We start from the raw sequence: 25,697 nt of genomic DNA, 5'->3' as shown, positions 1-25,697 counted from the left end.
AATACTGAACTCCGCTGTTGATTGTCACCAGGATTGTAGCCAAAATGAGGCCATTGAGAAACAAAAAGGGATATCAACTTGCTCATGGAACCCTGAGAATTGCAAAAGGACCAAGTCTCATGACACCTCCAAATCTCATGAGATTTTGCCTCAGCTCCTCATATCACCACCACCACACCACCCTGCCACAGCACTTAGGTTTAGAAAAAAGTTCCCATTGGAAGCCCAAGTGGGATTGTTTGGGACTTTTAATATGTTGCTCAGGCAGTAAAGCTGAAATTATGTACCAAATTTCAGCTTGCTTCGAATTTCTTGCTGGCTTTTTTGGGTTAATGTCTCTGGACTATTTGTTAGAGATCCCTACTTGTTGCATATATTTATTTAGTAAGCCTTTAGAATACTGTCCTATCTCTCAGGGGAGCATGGTCCCATGGTAATGTAATCACAGCATGTTGGATCTGCTGCAAAAACATTGAAAAGCAAAGGCCTCCCCACATCCAACAGCATCAGTAATTTCAGGAAAGGATTTTACAGCATTTCCATTGACTAGTTCTTTTAATCTATAAAATTATTTCCCCATATGGTCATATTCCCCCATACCTCTTTAGATTTGGTCTGCTTGCTATAATGGAATTTAGCTTTAGGGTGATAGAACTGGGGAAAGCTAGGTTTTAAATATCTTCTGCACTGGCACCAATGGAAGCATTTTAAAAAGCCTAATTGGTGCCAGGCTGAGGAAGGGAAGCCATGAACCAGATGTTCTCCACCCCTGGTGTAACCCATACATTTGATACAAGTTTAGCTTATTTTAAGAAAATAATTGGTGATTTTCATTATCATCAATCCTAGACCGAAACATTCTTTTTTATTATCTATAAAGAAACTCATGCCAATTTCTGCTGCCATTCTAAGATTTAACATTATGAACTATATAAATGACATATTTGCAAGGCTACTTTATGAGTCAATGAACAAAAGCAAGTAAGTACCTCTTCCTTTTTCTTCAGTGTGGCTTCTAATTCTTGAATTGTCTGGTTTAATTCTGTTTTATGAGTATGGACTGCATTTGCTTGACTACTCACACATTCCAGCTCAGTCACCTATAAAAATACAAAGAGTAAATAAATAATTAACGGGCAAGATAGAAAAATTCTGCTTTCTCGAGCATCTGTATCAAACCACCAATTCCTGTACAAATGTGTATAGTTACTTTTGCACAGTATTTGGATCAGAGTTGGTGGAACATTGTTTAATTGCTATGGTTGACTCCAACACTTCTAAAGGTAGTAAGATTTGGATCAAATAAGTGGAGGAAAAAATAGCAATATGTGGGAAGTACTAAAGAGAAGGACACCGAATGGCCATTGCAATACACTGGTTCTTTTTACATGGCCAAAGGAAATCACTGGAAAATTTTAAGGACCATCTCCAAATCAAAATACTTGCCCTAGGAAATTATTAGTTGTTTTTAAGGACCATCTTCAAATGAAATACTTGCTTACATAGTGGTCTTTAGAGAACAAACCATATGATACAAAGCATTTTTTAGGGATCATCCAAATATGTAAACCCATTGAAATGCAGTAAATCAAAGGTGACTCGAAACTTACAGTCTTTAGGCACCATCTCCATAGGAGTTCCCAAGCTTTCTTGGGATCATTTATATGCTTATAGATTGCCTCTCTGCCCGCACCTCACCACAGGGATGGCCTTTCATTCCGAATGGCCATCAGAAACAACTATCCTTCTGAACAGCCACAGAAATGCATTGGACTGAGACCACCAACCCCACAGTTCCCCAAGGGAATGCAGGAGCCCCAGTACTGCTCATGGTGCATCTCTCAAACCCCTCAAATGCTTTCATTGCTGCCACCACCACAATAATCTCTGTGGGAATGGTTTGTCTTTCCAAATGGCTATAGAAATGTATTGGATTGAGCCTGGTTTCCCAACAGCAAGAACAGTGATAGTTCTCATGGGTGTACGTATTTATGTATTACATTTCCATACTGCCCAATAGTTTGTATTTTCTGAGCAGTTATCAAAACATGAAACTCTAAAATGCAATATGATAAAAGGAATACCCCACCACCACCACAAACAGCTTCTGTTGCCATGACCCTATCCTCACCATGACTTCTCCATAGGAATGGCCTGTCTTTCTGAATGATCATAAAAATAAACTGTCCTTCCAAGTAGCCATGCAAACACAATGGACTGAGACCAGTTCCCCACAGGAAGCAGCAGGAGTCCCGGTATTGCTTACAGGTGGACCAAGGGAGTATCCTCAAACGCCTTAAGGAGAACCTGTTGCCATAATCCCTCCATAGGAACACAATATATTTACATCTCCCCATGATAAACAGCATTTTCAACATTAAGAAAACAAAGATCATGGCATCTGGCCCCATCACTTCCTGGCATATAGAAGGGGAAGAAATGGAAGCAGTGACAGATTTTACTTTCTTGGGCTCCAAGATCTCTGCAGACGGTGACTGTAGCCATGAAATTAAAAGACGCTTGCTCCTTGGGAGGAAAGCTATGGCAAACCTAGACAGCATAGTAAGAAGCAGAGACATCACCTTGCCAACAAAGGTCCGTCTAATCAAAGCTATGGTTTTCCCAGTAGTAATGTATGGCTGTGAGAGCTGGACTATAAGGAAGGATGAGCGCCGAAGAATTGATGCTTTCGAACTGTGGTGCTGGAGAAGACTCTTACGAGTCCCCTGGACTGCAAGGAGGTCAAATCAGTCCATACTAAAGGAAATCAACCCTGAGTGCTCATTGGAAGGACAGATACTGAAGCTGAAGCTGAAATATTTTGGCCACCTAATGCGAAGAGAAAACTCTCTGGAAAAGACCCTGATGCTGGGAAAGATTGAAGGCAAAAGGAGAAGGGGGCGGCAGAGGATGAGATGGCTAGATAGCATCACCGATGCAATGAATATGAACTTGAGCACGCTCCGGGAGAGAGCGCAGGACAGGAAGGCCTGGCGTGCTATGGTCCATGGGGTCACGAAGAGTCGGACATGACTGAACGACTGAACAACAACAACAAAAATGATAAACAGCAGTCCCACAAATGCCCCAAGCACTTCAACCCTTCCATGGGAATGGCCTGTCCTTCTGAATAGCCATAGGAATGCATTCCTCACAGGAAATAGCAGGAGCCCCAAAACAGCTGATGATTGTATTGAGGAAATCCCCCAAAACACCACAAGGGGCTGCTGTTGTCATTGCCCGTCTCCGTAAGAATGGCCTGTCCTTCCTAATGCCCATAGGAATGCATGGGAGGGAAAGGAATGAATGCATTGCAATGGCCATTAGGTGTCTTCCTCTTCAGTACATCCTGCAATGCATAGGGCTAAAAATGAGCTTATTTAACTCTGAAGGCTTTGAAAAACAAACTGTGCCCTTCTAGAGTTGACACCATTTAATGGATTGATACAGATACAGTTTGTTGAAATTATTTAGGCAAAATAATCTTAAACTTTAGTCATTTATTAACCTATATTGTCCACAGCCTTCCCTAAAGATGCCAGTTAATCTCACTGCAGTTTTCCATCAGCACAGAGAAGAAAATCTGATTAAACTAAGGAATTCACTAGCTGAAGATGTAATGATGGTCATCAACTGAAAGGCTTTAGGGGGAGATTAGACAAACTCATGGAGGATACAACTATCAATGGCTACTAGTCGTGATGGCTGCAGATTATCTTCAGTATCAGAGGAAGTACAGTTATAACACTGTGACTTATGCATTGTTAGTTGTAATTCCGAAGACCATGTGCATGAACTCACACAGATGCCTGTAGACTTAAGTTTACAATTCAATGTTAATGTCCCAATGATGGCGTGGAAGCAAAATTGGACCATTCAAAAATAAGGCACGGGTTTCTACATACTTGGTGGGCTCCTGAGATATGCATAAGTACAGATGTTTGGAAAATTAAAAGCAAAAAGATTAAAATAAAGCAGCCCCAAAAGATCCTGTGAGGTTACAAAATGCTGATGGCAGCTAAATCTGTCTCTGTCTGTCTAGACAGACAGACAGACATTTATGTATCTAGACAGAAAAGGGGAGTCGAAAGAAACCAGACATCAGGCAGACTTTAGCCCCCTTCGTGTGTCTCTACGTGGAGAGGTTCCATGCAATCAAAGGGTATTGGGGCCACATCATTGGTCCCTACCCACAATTATGTGCCACTTGCCTGGATCCACCCTTGAAGGGGAGCTGGCTGTAGTTGTGGAGGCTCCTCCATGTGAAAAGCCTTCGCAGGAATACAGCCTGTTCCCGTCAGACCTTCACAGAATGCACAGAGTTCTCAGTTAGGCAAGCAGATGTATTGTTGTGGGGTAATGCCAGCAACATGGCTATGGTATGTTTGATTGTGTGGAGTACCTTCACATGGATAATTCATGAATTATCCATGTGAAGGTAATTGTGTGAGTCTGTCAATTAAGGCTATGGCAGAGACAGTTGGTACGCAGGATGTAAGATTGTCCACTGAAAAAAAACAAACCCTACCCCCCAGGAACATGGAGGACAGGGGGAGAGAAGGAATTAGCCTGCTCAAATTCCTGACAGCTTATAGTCAATATCATGGAGGGGGAGGAATTTGGGTTGAGAGGAATGTTTGCCATGAGTATATAAAGCCCCCCCCCCCCATGTTTCAGGAGGGAGAAAAGGGAAAATGACATGTTTTTTCTTTTCCACTCTCCAGACATGTCCACAGCCTATATGACAGGAGTGGGCAACCTTTTTGTCTCCAAGGGCTGCATGCGGTGGTAGAGAGTAGGCCAAGAGCTACATGCATGGCCAGAGCCAATGGTGGACAGGACCTTGCCTTCTCCTCTCCTCTTTCTCCCCAGCTGTTCTCACACGTACACACATTTTAATCGGTGCACTCGTCACCTGTTTCCAGCACTGATCAGCTGGGAAGCAGGGAGGGAGACCATACACTGCGTGGAAATTGGCTGTGGCCCCCATTTGACTCACAAGTTGCCCATGTGTGCTATATAGCTATAAAATGCACCATATATGGAACTGGAAGCCCTCTAGTATAGCAGGGGAAGGTAGTGGTGAGGGTCTTTATCCCTTTCATCCCTCCAGGAATCCACCCCTCCTCTGAGAGTCCTGAACATGACTATGAGGCTCCCTCTTCCAGGCTGTCTGGAGCCCTTAACCGGAGCACTTCTATCAGGAGCTGGGAAAACACTGCAACGTTTTGTCATGCCTAATACTGTTAGCAGACCTATTCTCCCTGGCTTAGTCTGATCTTTTTAAAAAGCAATTTAAGCTAGTGAGTATCACCACATCCTGCGGCAGCAAATTCCACAAGTTAACTATGCTTGGTGAAATAGTATTTCCTTTCTGCCCCTTCTGAACCTACTGACGATCAATTTCAAGCTATAGTATTATGACAGGAGAAAAATTTCCCACATTATTCAGCTATTGGCTTTAAAATGGAAGAATCTGGAGAAAGGAAGTCATAAGACTGTGAAAACTATTGCATTTCACGAATTAAAAACATTGTGCCAAATGTTACTTACTATGTTGCATATATAAAGACAAAAGAAATTAACAAAGAAACCACCAGTTAACAAGCTAGCATCTGACTGAAAGTTATACGACATCTTTCTGTAGCTGAGCATATTTTAACTCAGGGAAAGAGTAGCCATTTTGTGTGCATGCTTTTCTTCCTCCAGTCTCAGGGATTAACAGTACTAGGTGCAAAGAGTACTAAACATTAAAGGAATTTTCAGTCTGTCCTTGTTTCCCTTCATTCTTGCCCTCAGAGCTATCCTGAAGCCAAATGGCAGCATAATTAAAATGACATAGACTCTGGACATTGACATTATCCAGTTGGTATTCCCTACAAGTAAATGGAAATATTCTTGACAGATATTCTTATAAAGCCAACATGCTTCATAGCAACAAACATCACTGAAGAATCTAAGCCTTGGAGATAAGAAACATCCATCCTCCTTAAAGACAACCTAAGAGCCAAACTCCACAAGACAAACTACATGGGCGGTCTGTGACTGGGTCTCTTGACATTTCTATTTTAGTTAAAAGCAGCCATGGGGGAAGGGGCTCCAACTTTGATCACAGTAGTGGCACTGAGTGAAGGATGTTTCTTCTGTAGCTGCAATTCTTTCCAAAAGTGAAAATATGCATGCACTTGTCCTTTTTTCTAGCAGAACAAACAGCTTTGCGGTCACAGTAGTGGTAACTATACAGCTTGGGGAAAATGGCATCAGGGAAAGGGTTAACTCCTCCTCTCCCCAAATACCACTACTCCAATCAAAATGGACTTCTCTGTGGCTACTTTTTAATGAAAACTAGAAGCACGGGGAGATCTGAACACAAATCTCCCATTTCTTACATAGATCAGCACATAAAAAGAACAGTGTTGGATCCAACCAAAGCCCAGCCTAGCATTCTGTTCACACAGTGGACAACAAATGCCCAAATGGGAAGCCCACTAGCAGGATATGAGTACAATAGCACCCTCCTGCATGTGTTTCTGAGCAACAGGTATTCAGAGGCATACTTCCTCTGATACTGAAGATAATCTGCAGCCATCATGACTAGTAGCCATTGATAGTTGTATCCTCCATGAGTTTGTCTAATCTCCCTCTAAAGCCATTCAAGTTGATGACCATCATTACATCTTCAGCTAGTGAATTCCTTAGTTTAATTATGTGCTGTGTGAAGAACTACTTCCTTTCATCTGTCCTGAATCTCTCATAATTTACTTGGGTTCTCGTGTAACCCACTTGATGCATTGCTCGGTTTCACATCAATACTGGATCAGATTTTACACTTCCACATAAACTGACACAACACAATAGGAACTTTGGAATAATTTTACAATTAGTAAATTCAACAAACAGAGTTAAAGCATTTGTAGATAAAAGACAAATAAAAGCGCATATATACAGATTAACATATGGGACCATATAAAACACAGGAACAATAAAGAAAGGGAAAAGGGAAAAAAATGAACAGTTAAGAAGCATCCCTGAGGAAAAGATAAATCCATAAATGATAAATCCATAAGGCAAAAGAATCCACTAGGCCACTGTAATCCACCAGTTCTCTCCTCTGCTCCTGACAGGTTGCCAGGTCGTCCCAGCAGCCTCTTCCTCACCAATTCAGTCAATTTCCCCAACCGACAGTCCCAACTCCCACTCCGTGATTCTGTGCTTACATTCCCCTGCCCACTGAGATAGAAAGGCCTTATACTAGCATCATGAGAGTGGGAGTAAAACTTCTCCCTATCCACTTTCTCCATACCATGCATAATACAGCTTTTTTTTTTAAAGCACCAGATGTCATAATCTCTCCTCATAGGTGAGGTGCTCCCTCCAGCTCCTTGAGGAAAGCTTAAGAACATAAGAAGAGCCATGCTGTATCAGACTAAGGTCCATCTAGTCCAGCATTCTATTCACACAGTGGCCACCCGACTGCCTGTGGGAACCCCACAACTAGGACATGAGCTTACAACAGCTGGGCCTTATAGTTTGGCAGTTAGTTACAGGAAGAGGGTTTTTTTTTTTTACCTTTACAACACATGGAGAGTCAGCCCCACCCCCACCCTAACCACAGACCGACGTTGTATCTGGTGGAGACAGGTTGGAGTACATCAGATCCTCATATGTCTAGTACCTATTTTCATACCCACAGATTTCCTCTTCTCTTCAGTCAAGTAGATTTTTTAAAAACAGAATCTCTTCAAGATGCCAAGTGTACTTGAATAGATTGGGAGGCTTCTATAGTATCCTTTTAAAATGACATTTTAAAGATACATGCCCAGTTGCTACAAGCTGGGTGTGTGAACACCCTTATTTAAATCTCAGTTTCTGAAGCAGAAATAAGACTCTGCATCACTAACAATGGCATAATGGCCAAATTGCCCAATTTAACCATTTCTGACTTCCAGTAATTTTCTTCATGATGTGAAATGCAAACATGGTAGCAGCGGTAGCAGTTGTCATAGTCTTTTTGCCACAAAATGTGCTTATATTAAGTAGAAAATCAGTATGTCATTTGAAAAGAAGGAACAGTAATATCAGCACAATGCATAGTTAAACTAAAATTCTTCAGTCCCGATCAAGAGAAACTTGACAGAATACCCATACAATTAGAACAGCTTTTGTCCATTTCTGCTTAACTACTCCAGCTGACATATGCCAAACTAGTTTTTAACGTCACCCCCCCTTACAAAAAAAGTACCTTTCAATTTGGGTTGGATCCAAAATTAGTCATGCTTAGAGTAGACCCATTGAAACCAATGGGGCTTAAGTTAGTCATAACCTATGTGTCCCATTTCTTATCTGGAGCTTCAGAAATAGAAATCTTCTGATTTGCTAAGCTTATGGGTCAGGTTTCTAGGTATCCAGGAAAGAACAATCAAATTGAACAAGGCATGGGAGATAGGTTGTGTGTATACCAACTGGAAATCTACAAAATGATGAGCTGTACAGCAGTGCAGTATAAGAATTGTACAACTGAAAGCAGAAACAAACAAAAGATAATGGCCCCAGGCAAAAGATCTGGGTAAAAATTTTATCTGCTCTATTTCTTTTGCCTCAAAATGTTTTTATTTTTGTTATGACTAATGACCCAGGAACTGTTAAAACAATATCCACCGTCCTGGAATGTGTATGTTACATGGGCAAAAAGTTGGAGCAGGAGTCAGGAGAAACACTGAGGGTAGAATGTGGAATATTCATAGTGCCTATAACAGACATGAACTATCAGTTGCAACCAAAAAACCTTATCAAGAAATAATATTGAGAGGCCATGTAATAAAAGTATAATTTGGTGGTTGAAAAATGTAATGCATTTTAAATATACAATAATTAAAACCTAACACAAAGCCTCTGGAAATGCCATAATTCTAATACTTTTGGCTTTTAACTGTACCACCTCATACCCCTTATTTGATGGGAAAGTGATATAAAAGTATTAAAACTGATATACATTTTTTTTTACTTTCCTGTCAACAGTTCCCTTGTATATGACTTTGATCTGGTTCACATGTAATGACCAACCATAGGTTAATTAACCCAAGGTTGCTCTAGGCTGCATGGGAACAGGTGAGTGCACTGCCTCCTGCCCACTCACTTCCGTTTTGCATCCAGTTTAGAAAACAACCCAGGAATGTACCTGGGTTGTTAGGGGTGACATGTGAACCCAAACTCTGGGTTGTTGAGTTTAAACTCAACAACAAGCCCTGGGTTAAAACTCTGGGTTGTTTTCCCCTCAACAAACTAAAGTTCTGGATTTGCATATCAGGCCAAACAACCCAGAAATGGGGCATTCTTGGGTTGTTTTCTAAACTGGATGCAAAGCAGGAGTAGTGAGTGGGCGGGAGGGAGGGAGGGAGCTTGCTCTCATGTGGTGCCAGCAACCCATAGGTTAAACAACTTATGGGTTGTTGTTAAATGTGAACTGGATCATTAGATTTGATGGTACCTGGCACAAAGAGGTAGAATGCAGAGCAATTGAGATGAGTACTAGGTTGCACTGGAGACAATTACAGAATTAATTTTTTCAGTATTAACATATCAATAACAATTAGTTTCCATATGAATTGGACTGTTCTCATATGAGTGGCTAACTTTGAACTCTACAATTCTAGCACTTAGTAGATGACCAAAAAAGAACTGGAAAACACACACTTTATTCTGGTGAATTAACAGATTTTTCCAATAAAGGACTGTGAACAAAGATACACCTTTTGACCTGTCTGGGGATTGGGGAGGGGAGGGGGAAGAAGCTATATTCTGAGATTTTTTATGGATCTGTAACTCATCCTGAATGTATTAAATGGAGAATGCTGTTTTCAGGAGGCACTGAAAACAACGCAGTGTTGATACCTGCCTGACCTTGAGAGGCAGGGAGTTCCACAGGATGGGAGCCACCACACTGAACGCTCTTCTCTGGGTGGACTCTAGTCAGACTATAGGTCCAAGTGGAACCACCAGGAGCATGCCCTCTGATGAACTCAGTGATCAGGCTGATTAGTAAGGGAGAACGTGCTCTTCCCATAAGTAGGATATAAGTAGAGAAAATTAATACAGTTGTAATCCTATCCCATTTATCTAGGAATAAGTCCCATTGAACATATTGGGACTTACTTTTGAATAAACATGTCTTGATTTACATTCCATACCAATAAATGGCTTCCGTTTTATGGAGAGAAGAAAAGTGAGGGCCGTGCCTGTCATCTAACCTCATCAAACATTACTGAGAACCAAGGAACCCCATGGGGAGCTAAGAAGCATGGACTAAGAAAACTCACCATCGCTGAGGACAGAAATGTCCCAGGCCCACATAATTTCAAGGTAGAACTGTTATCTGGATTACTAAAGGGTGAATGCTGGCAGTTCTGTGGCATACTGTTGAGTTTTAATTGTCCTTCAGGAATTGTGATCCATCACTCTACAAACTGTGAATACTATTCTAGGAAGAGGAAATCTGCAACGCAGCATCTACTGCATCCAAAGTCCAGCAGCTAGGGCAGGAAGTAGGTAGGTGTGGTGGTGTGTGTACGTGCGCCAGTTTTGAGGTGGCATTTTGTTTGTTTAAACCTTTTCCTCCCATTGAAACCAATGCGAGGAAATAAACTACACCAGCACCAGGGCTGGCCTAGTTTAAGGCCTTGTTTGAGGGCATGTCTGCAGAGTGGGAGAGTTTTGGGTCCTGTATATACCAGGCCTCTTGTAATTTGCCTCCTAACATGCAACTTCCACCCCCTACCACTGTCTCCAGCAGCAGACCTCCTTCTCCTCCCATGGAACTCCACAGAGACCATGGAAGAGGGAGGCCCTCATGAGCCATAGGATTGTACCTTAAAGGTACAATTGCTATTCCTTGCTCTGAACCCTAAAGATGGAATGGGCCATTAAATACAAAACAAAATATATAAATGTCATATTAATAGACGGACGGACAGACAGACAGACAGACAGTCAGATAGGTTTAAGTACAAAACCGTATTACTTTTCCTTCACCCTTTGTTTTCTGTGCCATCTGTCTTTGTAATTCCAGCTCTGTGTAGGACCTCAGTAGACTGGGGCTTTAATTGTTTAAGCTGGGGCTTGCAAGTTTAACTCCACATGATTTGCAATTCCTATAACGTAACATGAATTCCTGTAACACAGAAATATGTGATGCAATCCAGTTGGAAGGGTGTTTCGCTACTTCTGCTGATCCCCCAGGCTCAAATGCATGCTTCATAAGAACAATGGGCAAACCTTTGATCTTGTTCACCTTCTTGACCTCAGAAGACTGAATCTAATAATGAAATCTAAAATAGAAAAAAATCGATTCCTTGAAAAGGCATGCTATGGGAATCTGCTGTTCTAGATATATAGCTGTGATTGCCTCCTGGTTGATTACAATAATATATCAGCAAAACATTTTCAAGAGTTTTGAGGTAATTCATATACGTATATCTATGGTGTGATGTAAGACCAAAATACGTTACTGGATTTAATATTCAACTAAGAGCTTGTCTGTATTCAACAGCTACGTCTAATCTTTTAAAGAAACAAGGACAGAGGGGGAACCTGAAGAAAATAAACAGTGTGCTCAGCCTTTTTTGGGAGCAAGCACATTGATTACTGAAATTTACCCTAATTTGCTCTACTTCTGCAGCCATCAAAGTGATCGCAAATTGAAGTTGCATTGTTTTTTAAATACAAAAGTGTCATATGTTTCCTTAGAGGGTTGGATTTATTAATTCAACCAGGTCTCTCAGCTATATTTCATAATTCCCAGAGAGGACAGCACACTGCATGAGTTTTTGCTGTTGTAATTTATGGCCACATTTACAGAAATATCTCACCATAACGTGCAGCCAACTTCATAACTAACCTTCTATGATTATAACTTATGTCAATAATTTCAGAAAAAAAAGGAGAACACAAAGTCTTCTTACTAGATAATGGAGTAGAGAAAAGTTGTAGAAAACACTGTCAAACAAATGGCACGATCTGCAGATCCAGCTTTCACAAAATATGCACTTTCTTACTTATTTATTTAAATATATTATTTGTAAGTAAATGAGTGTGTTCTATATAAGAGATCAGTGCCCACAGTATACGGATGCTTCAATTGATGCCAATTCTGGCTGTATCATTTAAAAAAATTCTTACATGGGAATCGTTGTCATCACGTTGAGAGTCTTCAGGCCCTGCCAAAGGTCACTAGGAACATCTGTGAGTGCAGAGGCAGGAATGGAAACTCACAGTGTGGTGACAACAAATGTTGTGGCAAGCATTTCTAAACACAACAGAGGTAGCAGGTATCACTGTGGGTAGTGTAACATGTGAATTGGCCTTGAATTGCCAGAGGACAGGGCTAGAAGTTGACTTTGTTGAATGCATGTGTAATTGATGGCTGGCCTAGAGGTCAAAATAGCTGGGATACTGTGTAGTCTCTGCTAGTGTTATATCATTCTCCCCTCTCCTAAAACTGGACAAATCACCAACTCTCAAGTAGGACAATACCCATCAGAGAACTCACCCCATGACTAATCAGAGGCTAGTCCTGAGTGCTCAGTCTCTGAGAGAGGACTGGATGTCATTTGCAACCTAGCATTGGGAAGTTTAGCCCTTCAAGCTGTTTGGGATTCCTCACTGAGTACCAGACATCAGCCACACAACTTTCAATGTTTCATAAAATATACTAATTGGTTAACGTCATTTGCTATCAGATCTTCAGATTGCTGCCTATCCAGTCTAGGAAGGTTGAGTTCACCTCTTGGTTCTCTTCAGGACTTCAGCGAGTATTGGTTGGTTAGTCCATATGAATTATTGCTATTTCTTTTGCAACTTCTAACACCAAGACCTGGGATCTATATCAGCAGGAGCACAGCTAGGCCATGGCAATTCCTGCAAGACCTACTTAAGAGGCAATGGTTAGCCTCAAGACTTACTGGAACATTCTACCTGGGTGGACTTTGGGGATCCAAGTGTGAATAGGCCTATAGACTCCTAGGAGCCAACTACATGTAATACAGCCCTACCAGCCACTTTTTCTGAAACAAGGTAAGTTGAGAGGGGCCTAATTTGGGGCAGAGAGTTGGCAGGTACAGAGTAGTGTTTAATCTTTTATCCAGCATATATATTCCCTTTCCAGATCCCTTACTCCAGTTGCTTTTCTTCCCCAGGGGGTTCCAAGCATGTGTTTCTCTGCATATGGATCCCCACAGAGGAAAAATAAGCTGGGGTGATTTTCTGGAGCAGAAAAACAGCTGTTAGGGAAAGAGTTAAGCACCCTCTCCCCACTCTTCCATTTAAAATGAGCCCCTTCCAAAGCCAAGTTTCTTTAGAAAAAGCAGCTGTCACAACTTTGTGACATGCATTTGCATATGATGCGTGGTTTGCCCCTTAGAACGCTTCAGAACTTCCCTCCTCTATCCTCTGAAAGGTTCTTATCACTACGGCATGCTGTGATAAATACTGTGCAGTGATCCTTCCTGGAGAATGGTGTATGCATAGAATGGTGTATGCACAGTTTTCCATCCAGTGATGTTGGACTTTAACAGATTTACATACAAAATGAATTTCCCTTTTTTCTACAGTCGTCACCCACCCAAAACTACAACAAAGAATGTTTATATTTTAGATTAAGTAGAAGCTTAATGAAACAAAATAGTACAAAGACAACTTAAGAATGAAGGCAGACATAATATGAAAACAGAACCCACAGGAATTTCTCCACCTGCAACGTAAGCCTGGTTTCCTCCCAGCTTCACAACTGAAATGACAGACAACCCATACCAGCAAATTGTGCATTAACTCAGCCAACATTCTTACCCTTCCTCCAGTACTTCTCCCCTGTACTGTTCATTCACCAACTCATTTAAAAAAGAAATATGTTTTAAACAGTGTAAAACAGCTCTAGAAGTAAGTGTGTGTGTGTGTGTGTGTGTGTGTTTCCTGGTGACATCAGGAGGACCAGTCAATCAGCATGATACAATGCTGATTTCTACTTTGTATTTGTAGTAGATTTGTATCAACTTTATCTGCTAATTAGAAACACGTATGTTTGAACTGAATGTAGTGAGGGTGCTTCCGGGGCAGATGCTATGCTAAAAATGTTATGTGCTCATCTTACAATATCTTATTCATGTAGGCATTAATATGTCGTTAATTTATCATTGACAGCTCTAGAGAAAGATGTTTTAGGTTGGTCTAAGTGTACCAAAACAGAGGATAAATTAAACAATTGGGGGATGAAAGAGTCCAAAGATCATGGCAATTTTGAATGTCCACACTTGTCTACGTTATGAATTTACCAAGTTAATGTTGAGCTGAAGGAACCAATGCAGCATCCGAAGTGACAATATTACGCTTGCTACAATTTAAGAAGGTATATAGACACATGCAGGTAAAAATCTGTATTAAGCCCATATTCTATTATGTCATCATGATTGTTACTAATGTCTGGGCTGAGATGGTTTTCCCTTGTACTCTCCCCTGCCTTTCTCCATGCAGTCTGGCACAAATAATTCATCTTCTGGCTAGTTTATGTTGCTTTCAATTAATTTCATGAGCATAAGCGCACAAATGCTGTGTTGGATTGTGGCCTTGGAGCAGTATCCAACTGTGTCATTCAGTTAGCACAAATGACTTTGCATTAGCGGAACCTAGGTTCCAAAGTATGCACAAGAGGAGAATCCAACTAAAGTGATGCTTGCGCAACCCATTGTGCATAACTCTTGTGCAATCCATTGCACAACCGGTTTTGTAAACATAATGGCAACTGGTTGTGCAATGGAAAGATTCGGTGGAGCTCCACTAGCGCTATTTGTGTTTGCAGAATGACACTGTCGGATACTGTGCATGGTCTGCATATAATTCAGCAGCAGTTAAGAGCAGGTAGTTAGATACAAAGGAAATCCAAGTACTGCAGATCATCACAATGTACATTTGAGCAGCATCAAGGTGCAGTGTCCACAAGCTCACGCAGCAGTGTGACACAGATGCAGTGGTGAGTAAACCCTGCCTCTCTCATTGCTGTACGCTTCCTCCCAGTATCTGGCCAGGTACACCAGATTAATCTTGTGCAACAGACACAGCACTACAGACTTCTCTTAATAATTCACATTAAAATTCTGTGGTGATTTCATTAGATAAATCTAAGTCTATATGCAATAATAATAATGATGGTGGTGGTGGTGGTGATGACGATGTAGGCATTTCTAACCATGGTGGGGGGAGGGGGCAAAATCATTGGAGAAGGTATCCTATTACAAATGTGTAACATATTTAATTTCAAGAACTGAAAATTAAATTCAGCTTGCATAAGCATTGTTTGTTGTTCCATCATCATTTACAATTCTATACCACCCCATAGCTGAGGCTCTCTCGGTGGTTTACATGAAGGTTTAAGCTAATATTTTATTACACTCTTTGAATTAAATAAATAAATATAAAGTAATAGACTCACAAACTCCACATATTCAAGTGCGTTAAACTCACCCGCTTATGTAGACGTTCTGCTTCCTCCTGATATGCAGCAAGCTGTTGTTTCCATTGTTTCACATTGGCAGTGGACTCAAGCAGAGCTGCTGTTAGCTTGGCATTGTTACCCTTGAGTGTAGCGAGTTCTGCTTCCCAGTGCTTGCTGATTGCCGAACTACGGAGGGACAAAACGGGTGGTGTCACAATAGTGGAGACCATGGCATCACTAGGGTTTTTTTGCTTTCTGGCTTATGCCTATACAGTTGTCTTCAAAAGCCAACAGGGCTTGTTTTTTAAAATGTATATTAACATGCAACAGACAGAAGCTTAGTGGTTTGATGCCAAAACACTTTGTTTAGGGGATGGTGGAGCAAAGCTCAGTGGGAAAGCACATGTTTTCCATGCCAAAGGTCCCACTTGGTGTCTTCTCCAGTTAAAAGGCTCTCAGCTTACAGTGTTGGAAAAAAATACTTTTGATACATAAGACATAAGAAGAGCCATGCTGGGTCAGACCAAAGCTCCATCTAGTGCAGCATTCTGTTTACACAGTGACCAAACAGCTGCTTGTGGGAAACCCACAAGCAAGACACAAGTTCAATAGCATCCTCCCACTCTGGTTCCCCAGCAACCAGTGTACGTAGGCATACTGCCTCCAATACTGGAGATTGCATAGAGCCAGCAGGACTAGTAGCCTTTGATAGCCTTAACCTCCATAAAAGTGTCCAATTCCCCTTTAAAGCCATCCAAACTGGCGGCCATCACTACATCTGATGGTAGCGAATTCCATAGTTTAACTTTGTGCTTGCTGTGTGAAGAAATACTTCTTTTTATCCGTCCTGAGACGCTGGAGAGTCCCTGCCAGTTAGAGTAGGCCAGGGGTAGACAACCTGGTGCTCTCTACATGTTTTAGACTACAAGTCTCTTAAGCCACATCCAGCATGGCCAATGATCAGAGATTATGGGAATTGTAGTCCAAAACATCGCAAGTGCACCAGGGTGCTCACCCCTGGGGTAGGCATTAGTGGGGTAGATGGATCAATAGTTTGACTCAGTCTAAGATAGCTTCACACGTTCAAAATCCTCCGTAAACAAATATTCCGATATTGTAAAGGAATAAAACGTCCATAGTAGATAACAGCAGTGTAATGCTAAACTATAATTTAGCAGAACATGCAAGAGAAGAAAGGAATCTTCATGCTCCCCTTCCCCTCTCTTCCTTCCGCATGGCCAGGAGGAGGACTAAATCAAAATTCAGTTTCACTTCAACAGATTTCTGACTTGTCTTTACACGTGAACCAGGAACTTTAAACAAGCCAGAAAAATAAACTCAGGGTTGTCGTTGTTGTTGATGTCTTTAGCAATTGACTAGAGTATCTTTTAAACCACGATTCCTGATTGACATGTAACGACAAGTCAGGAATCTGCTGATGTGAAACTGAATTCTGGTTTAGTCCTCCTTCCGTTGCATCAGAGGAAGGGGGGCGCTCCTTTCTGTTCATGCACACAGCACTGAACTATGATTACGTGCAAATGCTCCCAGGATATAATAATATGTGATAAAACGTATTAGTAATAAATTATGAAAATGTCCATCATTACTTTGCCAGTATAACTAGGTTTAATAACAGGTAACCAATAAAAAGCATTCATTTTATTATATTAATCACTATCATATTTGCTTAGTTACTAGCCCTCTGTATCATGAGCAGGAACAATGAAACAACATGGACAACACTCTGCACCATGGCTACCATCCAAACATTTTAAGCAAGACCTTCTTGAAGTACTCTCAAAAACTTTAACTTGGGAGTAGCACTGTGGACCCTGTTGAACTTATTGGCAGTTTCCTGATTTATTTTCATGGGAAATACTTTATATACCTTTGTTCTCATCACAATTGCACAGACTGAACTCAGCTAAAAAGATTCTTCTGATTTGAGACTTCTCTCAGTTATACTGGGAAGCTATATAAAGTGATGAATTATGAAGAATCTATTTCAACTGAATCCTATGTGCGTGTACTTGGAAATTAGTCCCATGCATTGTGATTCAAAGAACTCTTCAAGTAGTTTTGCATGGCTGAGGGGACTTGAGTACTGTGTTTCTCAAACAACCACCTTCCATGCTGCATGCTGAAAGTGAAGGGACTTTCAGAAGGAGTTTATAATCTGGCCTGGAGGGACTGCTGTTCCAAGAAATAAGTCAAGGGGCAGTACAAGCAACCTCCAGCACAACGCCAACAGCGTAAGCTGGAGTGATGGGTTTCCCCAGAAAAACCATCACTCCAGTATATGCTATTGGTGCTGTGCTAGAGGTTGCTTGCCCTAGCACTACGGCATAGGCATAAGTGGAGCGGCAGCATTGGATACTGCCCAAGAATCCCACTGTACATGCCCAAGCCCTGGGCCTTCCTGCTCTCTCGATCCCAGCCACTGTATTCAACCAGTATTGCTGATTTAGATATAACATTCCTGCACCTATCGTTTTAAAAAAATGAAATATACAAACTTCACCTATTTTAGTCATGTAATGATTCTTAAAAATATTTTGCTTACAGATGTCCTATTTGCTCCTATGGAATTTTCACTGGTGAAATATTCTGAGGTTTAGGGCACTTAATTCAATATTATATTTGGTATACTACTGTAGACAATTGTATTGCATCATTGTATTATTCTATACAATTGTATTATTTCATATGGATTGATGAAAATCAGCAGAGCTGTCTACAGCCAGATTTACAACATTATGATCTCAGGTTTAGTCCCATTACTCTTCTTCTTACATGGTTCATTGATTTACGTGAGAGTGCACTAAGCCAGACAGGTGTTCAAGCCTCCCCCACAATATATAACAGAAGAGGAGATTTCACCTCCTTTTCCCACTTTTATTATACACAATAGCCTACTTGAGAAATAAAATTAATGTTTATAGACCACTTGTCAAGGGAAATTGTTTCACTTTGCAACAAAATTAATAATTTAAGTTGCTTCACAGGAATTAATAAAGAAAATAAAATTACATTTTATATAGGTGGGGAAAAGATAGATGCATGTTCCATGAAATATCTGTTCTTTAAGTCTAGCTTCACCAAGAACGTATCAGCAATTCTGCAGTGCTGGACACACTTGGACTTCTCGCGCATGCATTGCCCTCCCATTTAGGTCTTGAGGAAGGTACTGTGCCAATATGTGAGATCCTGTCACACAAACCGGGACTATTTTTAGCTTAAGCACTAAATTGATAAGGGCAGCAGGAAGACTGGGAGATGCAATACAGAGCTGCCAGGACCCCTGATGTCTTGACCAACGCATGGCTTGGAACATGCACCAACAGCCAAATGGTACTCAGGAGAATACTTTGGGGAAGGGCTGTGGCTCAGTGGCAGAGCACATGCTTTGCATGCAGAAGGTTCCAGGTTCAGTCGCTGGCACCTCCGAGGTAGGACTGGGAAAGACTCCTGTCCAAACCCTGGACAGCCATGGCCAGTCAGCGGCAACAAACTGAGCTGGATGGACCAATTATCTGGCTAGGCATAAGGTAGCTTCTTATGTTCCTGCACTACAACTCTGCTAAATACACAGTTTCTATAGTATTTGAGCCAGTGGATCTGTTGCAGTATACTCCTCCCTACATAAATCTGCAAGGGAGCAATCTGACTAAAAACAGTTAGGCCCTGAATATTCTTTCTTAACCGTTGGAAAGATGTGCATAATCAGAATTATTTAGTGGTATGTGAATAGGCCTCTATGTCCCCCTCACAAAAACTACTCCCCTCACTCACTTCCACTCACAGCTTTAACCCTTCCCTTCCTCTGAAAAAAGGGGAAAAACACTCTAGGAATGGGCTCTATGGTTCCTGCAATAGAAGGAACCATAGTGCCTCCAGAAGCAGGCAGGAACCTTTGAGCACTACTTCCTAGGACACTCTAGAAATGAGGTTTCTATGGCATCCATACAGCCTGTTCCTAGAGCATTTTTTCCTTCCCCCTTTTTTGGGGCAGTGGCAGGTGCTGGAGGTCTTCGTGGCTGCCAGCCCTGGTGTAGGGGGAGCAGAGAACTGCACTCCCTGCAGCTTGTACTTTTTGTACCCCTGCTTTAAACTATGGCTTATTGAAACAAGGAAGGATGAAACTATGGTTTTTGAATGTGGCTTATTTCAACAAACCAGGTTTAATCTAAACAGAGTTCCCAGTTCAGACTTAACAATAAACTCCAGTTAGTTTAAACCAGAAAGCAGATGTTTCCAATCTTCTCCTTGCAGCCACACCAGAGGAGGAGAGGGGTAGGAAGAACTGTGCACAAGCTCAAGGCTCTTCAAGGTTTGTTCATGTAGTGCTAAACTATGGTTTAGCTTACATCCGAACTAGAAGATACAATCCTACTATCATGATATGCAAACTAAAAATGTTATGTTTATTTTTGTAGTATCATTTCAATTATTTGTACAGTATCAATTGTCTCTAGCAAAACAAACACCAGAAAGAATACACATTCCAGCAACATGGAACAAGAGGAAGACCAAGGAATAAAGGATCTTATGAGATGAAATTTAAAGAGTTTCACTAGTTTAAGCAAAAAGGAGGGAAGTAGGTCACCATGCAAGTTCAATTAACACAAAAATGTGAGTATAAATGCTTGTGCAAGATCCACATTTAAGCTGTTAGTACATTTATGCTAGAGACCCAAAAAATCTGAAACATGGAACCCTAGAACCCTTTGCATATAACATTCCTGGACACATTTAAGAAAGGCCACGTATGATCTTTTGCTAAGGAAGATGCCTTAATCTATTTTGGTTAATTGTGGAATGAATTTGTCCTATGCTGTCATCTGAGGTGTCTTATGTTTTGACAACCCATTCATCCCTCCTTCTTTGAAATAATGTCCTGTGGGAAGGGCAAGTACCAACAAAGCTGTTTGAGAGGCTGGGAGTATTCATTCACACAGGACTTTTCTAAACACAGAATCAGGTGTTTTTTTTAAAAAGAGGCAATGACCTCTAGGCATCTGCTCACATTGTGGAACAGTGTACAAACTTGGCCTACTGAGATAAAGGTGCCAGAACTTACTGTGATGATGGCAGTACTTTTTTTTAGCCTCTGTGTGGAAATTATTGTTGGTGCTACCTGTGGACACCTGTCACCAGGTTCCATTATCCACACAAATATGTCCTCAGTGATGGTCTGAACTGCTCATCTGTAATTAGACTCATTTTGTGTGAAAAAGGCTCATGGATAAGCTTTTATTTTTATTTTTTAATTTATTATAAGGTATTGTGTAACTTATGTGTAATGGACCGGTATGCTATGAGATATTCCCTACATCATATTACCTTTTGACTCTGGGCAATGTGAACTCTTTTTACAGTCATCAGTTATAAAGAGCACATATGCACACAAACCATCTTTGTCCCTTTAAAATACATGTTATCAACAACCTGGAAAGGACTGGGTCTCTGTTTTGATGTATTTTAAACTGAAATGTCACAAATGCATACATATGTGTGACCTTCATAAATTATATAATGTGCATGTATTCAATATCAGTACTCAGCTACAAAATGTCTCCCAAGACATGGCCTTGGGTTTTCCCAAAAGCCAAGCAAGGATAATGTGTATTAGGAAGGTAACTCTTTCAGGTAGAAACCCATATTAAGATTAAAGATTATAGTGGAGGTTTGGCTGATGGGGAAGGGCCTAAATTGTGGAATTCTTTCACCTAGGTGGCTCAGTTGGCCCCCTCTGTTATGGCAAAACTGTAATTGTTTTAATTGTTGTTAGTCAGGCCAAGTGGTGCACCAGAAGGGCAGGATATAAATGTCTGTATTACTCCATTAATCAGTATGGGTTGGGGAAATAGTATGACTGAACCAAAGGGAAGGGGCATGATTTTGATCAATACATTTGTCAGCATTGAAAGGTACCCCCTTCCCTTTTAAGCAATTATTCAGGCATCTCTAAGAAAAGGAGAAAACTGTTCACCTGTTCAAGAAGCATTGCCCCAAACAAACTTTTGACTGCCCTTGTGTTCGTTATTGTCCAAGTTCACCGATGTGACCAGTCCAGGAAATATTTCCCTTAATCTAAATCAGCTTTCTTTGTTCTTGGTGACGTAATCCTATAGCATCATGATCTCATCACATTCAACATGTGATCCCTGATTAGCTGAGATCACTTTCCTAACCAAGGAAAAAATGGGCAGAAACAAAAGCAGATTGCAGGATCAAGATCAGTGAACAAGTGTGGGGAAAGCAAACAATCTTAGCAGTAGGGGATATTTGTTTGAGGGAAAAGTTTTCACCCCTCAGAAACACTACTTTCACATTGAAAATCAAAATGGGTGAGGGCACAACCCAGAAAATAATGTAATTATTATATTTCCCCATTTTGCCTTGGGTCCTTCAGTCTGATCCCTAAAGTATATAGAGAACCATCCATCTCAGTTCCCAATCAAAAAGATTTGTGGATTCTCTACATAAACCTTTCCTATAGCTTTCATCTTTCAATTTTTAAAATGTTGGTTTATTACTATATCAGAGACCTGCAGGCCCAAATCAAAAGTCGAAAGTTGTAAGAACAGAAAGCCACTTGTGCAACGAGGTTTCCCTGCCCCTCCAACTCACTGTAGCCATCTGTGCCTCCCCAAAAAACCTCCATTGAGGGTTGGAAGAACCTTCTGAACAGTGTGGGCCATGGCATAGAGGTTGTGGTGCACATGTGGCATTGCTACAAAACTGAGTGGAGCCACCCTCATGCAAGCTATCCCCACTTGATTTTTGGCAATCCCTCTTCCCAGTGCAGTACACAGCCCAGCGTCACAATCCACGCTGTTCAGGACGTTTTCTGCCAACACTCCAGAGAGTGTAGGGAGAAGTAGTGGGAAGAGGCAGGAAATCAGAATCCACCCAAAAACCAGAATTCACACACACCTCCTCCATCATCCCCTTACTGGCATTGCTGTTCCATAGTTCCCCAGGCTCCAAAGGTCCTTTGGGTGACCCTGTGTGAAACTTTTGCCCAATCTTGGATAAACCTCTGTTTCATACAACTTCACTGCACCTCCACTCGTTTTCCCTTCAGATATATGGCTCCTCTATCCATCCTCTCCTCCGGTCCCTGCTTTTCATCTTGCTACCAAATCTACTCTGCTTTTTTTAGTCATTCAGATTCTCTGACCTCTTTTCACTGCCAGCCTGCCCACCCTCTTGCCTTTCTCCCCACATTCTGCCAATAGCTTACAGTAGCCCCTGTCTGTGGGCCAACTCACTGGTCTCTTTTGGGAATGAGTTCAACCAGCCTTCAGAAGGTAATTTTAGTCTGTTCTTGTTCTTTTGCTGCCTTTTACAGTTTACTTTTAAATAGATAAGCTTTTGACTAGCTTCACTTGGTACGCCACCTGCAGCCATAGCTGTATAGGGATAGTCAGGCCATAGCAATCCATGCATTGATAACCTCAAGTTATTGCAATGCACTCTAGACTGGGTTCGCACTGGATTTGAAACAAGCCATAGTGGGTTGTTGTGTTGTCCAAACATGGACTGCTTCCCATAGGGGCTTATTTTTGGCCAACAAGCCACCTTGACAACCCATGGCTTAGTCTTGGGATTGTTTAACCCACAATGGGTTGGCGTGTCATCCAAACCCAGCAGAACCAACCCATCATGGGTTGTGGTGACTGGGCAGTGAGCCCTCGGCAAGAGCGAAAAAAACCCTGCTGTTCTTCCCAAGCAACCCTGCACATACTGTAGTGACAGCCCCTCCACTGATGCCCAAACAGCACTTTCGAAGAGCTGTCATTTCTTCGCCAACCAACCCTTTTCCCCCCAAGTCCCGACATTTGCGCAAATGGGGCTGACATATATGTTTATTTTTTCCAGCCCCAAGAATCTGCACAAATACCTTTTTTATTATTTTTGTTGGCGTTTCACAGTTGCGCAAGTGTGCACTTGCAGCTGTCAGAAATATATAGCCTTGCCTTGTCTATTGCCTTGTATGTTTCAGCTGTCAAAGGGAACAAAGTGCAGTATGAAACATACAAGGTAATTGCCAAGAGGAGACTGCATATAGGCTGATTTGACAGCTGTTAGTGACAACTGGGGAAAAGGGTTCAAGATTGCCCCCTTAGCAAGGTGATCCCCAGCGTTTTAAATCTTGAGCTGACACTTGGGGGTGCCCTGCTTCTATTCCACGCTTCCCTAAGCCTCCAGCAATTCCTTTTAACAGAGCTCTAGGGTCCACTTCCTTTTCGAAGCTCTCATTCTGAGCAGTTACTGCGAATAGCATTGCATCTCACCTTGAAATGTTTTTAGATTAAAACCAATTGCTCAAAACTAGACTATTATTAAAACAGAATAGTTGTGTTTATTGCTGTAAGCTGTTTCATAGGCCTACCAAACAGAGAGGCAGTATGCCTATGCATACCAGTTGCTGGAGAACATGGGCAGGAGGGTGCTGTTGCACTCATGTCCTGCTTGTGGGTTTCCCATTGACAGCTGGTTGGCCACTGTGTGAACACAATGCTGGACTAGATGGATCCTTGGTCTGATCCAACATGACTCTTCTTATGTTCTTAGAGATGGGGTAAAAGTGAATAAAATATGTAAAATACAGGCCCTGTGTAATTTCCCCCCGTTATCCTATCCTCTTTTATTGGTGTTTCTACTCCTCAGCTCCCTACCTACTTCACCTTCCTTCTTGGCCCAAGCCTGCCTCCTACATGTATGGTCTGGTTCCTTTTTCTGTCTGGTTCCTTTTTCTTGCAAAAGATAAAATCTGTATGAACATTATTCTATTTCTGAGTTCACACTTCCTGACTATATCTTGTTGTTGTTGTTTATTTGTTCAGTCACTTCCGACTCTTCGTGACTTCATGGACCAGCCCACGCCAGAGCTTCCTGTTGGCTGTCGCCACCCCCAGCTCTCCCAAGGTCAAGTCCATCACCTCCAGAATATCATCCATCCATTTTGCCCTTGTTCGGCCCCTCTTCCTTTTGCCTTCCACTTTCCCTAGCATCAGCATCTTCTCCAGGATATCCTGTCTTCTCATTATGTGGCCAAGGTACTTTAGTTTGGCCTTTAAGATCATTCCCTCAAGTGAGCAGTCTGGCTTGATTTCCTGGAGTATGGACTGGTTTGATCTTCTTGCAGTCCAAGGCACTCTCAGAATTTCCCTCCAACACCACAGTTCAAAAGCATCTATCTTCCTTCGCTCAGCCTTCCAGCTCCCGCAGCCATAGGTTACTATGGGAATACCATTGCTTTAACTATGCGGGCCTTTGTTGTCAGTGTGATGTCTCTGCTCTTAACTATTTTATCAAGATTTGTCATTGCTCTCCTCCCAAGAAGTAAACATCTTCTGATTTCCTGGCTGCAGTCAGTGTCTGCAGTAATCTTTGTGCCTAGAAAGACAAAGTCTGTCACTGCCTCCACGCTTTCTCCCTCTATTTGCTAGTTATCAATCAAGCTGGTTGCCATAATCTTGTTTTTTTTTTAATGTTTAACTGCAACCCAGCTTTTGCACTTTCTTCTTTCACCTTCGTCAGAAGGTTCCTCAGCTCCTCCTCGCTTTCATATTCTAGTTAATCACAACAGTCCAGACAGAGAGCTTAAGAGATGCTGGGACAGACAAGAGTAATTTTTTAGCCTAATATGTACATGTGTGTGAAATTTTATATAAATATAATTCTATTAAAGAACATCTCTTTTTCCTGGGTTGCATGTAAGCCACATTTTGCAGTAGCACCAGTGTGATACATGTTCTTTTATTTCTTGAGCTAACTGCCAATGGGCTAATGCTTATTATCCATGGGATCCTTTTTGGCTTTGGCATGCAGAAGCAAGTTTCAGACAGGTATGACTCTCTCACTGTGCTTAGAACACTTTGTATAAACCAAAATCTACAAATGAACATTTGTCCATGAATAGACCCTGCTCAACCAATCCATCCACCTCAATAAAGGGGGTGGATGGATCACTCGGCTGAGGCATACCTGCATGCATATGTACAGGGGCATGAGTGCATCATAGCTGCCTATGCTGAATTGCATATTTGGCTACAAAAAATAGGGGAAGACATTTAGGAAGAATGCCTTTATTTATGGTATGACTACAGAGATAACCGTATTTCTGTCACCTAAAACTGAATTTATTTCAAATGGCTCAGCCCATATATCCAATGCAGCCTAAAAGGGTAATAATCTAAATTTA

At 41.5% G+C, this 25,697-nt stretch overlaps 1 protein-coding gene across 3 annotated transcripts in view; it reads right to left on the bottom strand.

The window, feature by feature from the left end:
• HOMER1 (homer scaffold protein 1) overlaps positions 1-25,697 on the bottom strand; it is a 104,105-nt gene that overhangs the window by 13,525 nt on the left and 64,883 nt on the right. For all 3 annotated transcript variants that reach the window (XM_084833396.1, XM_084833395.1, XM_084833394.1), the window contains 2 exons: positions 15,508-15,664; positions 990-1,100 (listed from right to left, as the gene is read on the bottom strand). In XM_084833396.1, the coding sequence (XP_084689522.1) occupies positions 990-1,100; positions 15,508-15,664 (268 nt within the window). The remainder of the gene's footprint in view (positions 1-989; positions 1,101-15,507; positions 15,665-25,697) is intronic.

The sequence above is a fragment of the Heloderma suspectum genome, chromosome 2 (assembly GCF_057233095.1).
Source record: "Heloderma suspectum isolate Gila_16-S chromosome 2, 16-S_ref, whole genome shotgun sequence".
Taxonomy (NCBI): domain Eukaryota; kingdom Metazoa; phylum Chordata; class Lepidosauria; order Squamata; family Helodermatidae; genus Heloderma; species Heloderma suspectum.
The sequence above is the reverse complement of the archived record's forward strand: the minus strand, read 5'-3'. Positions and strand labels throughout refer to the sequence as shown.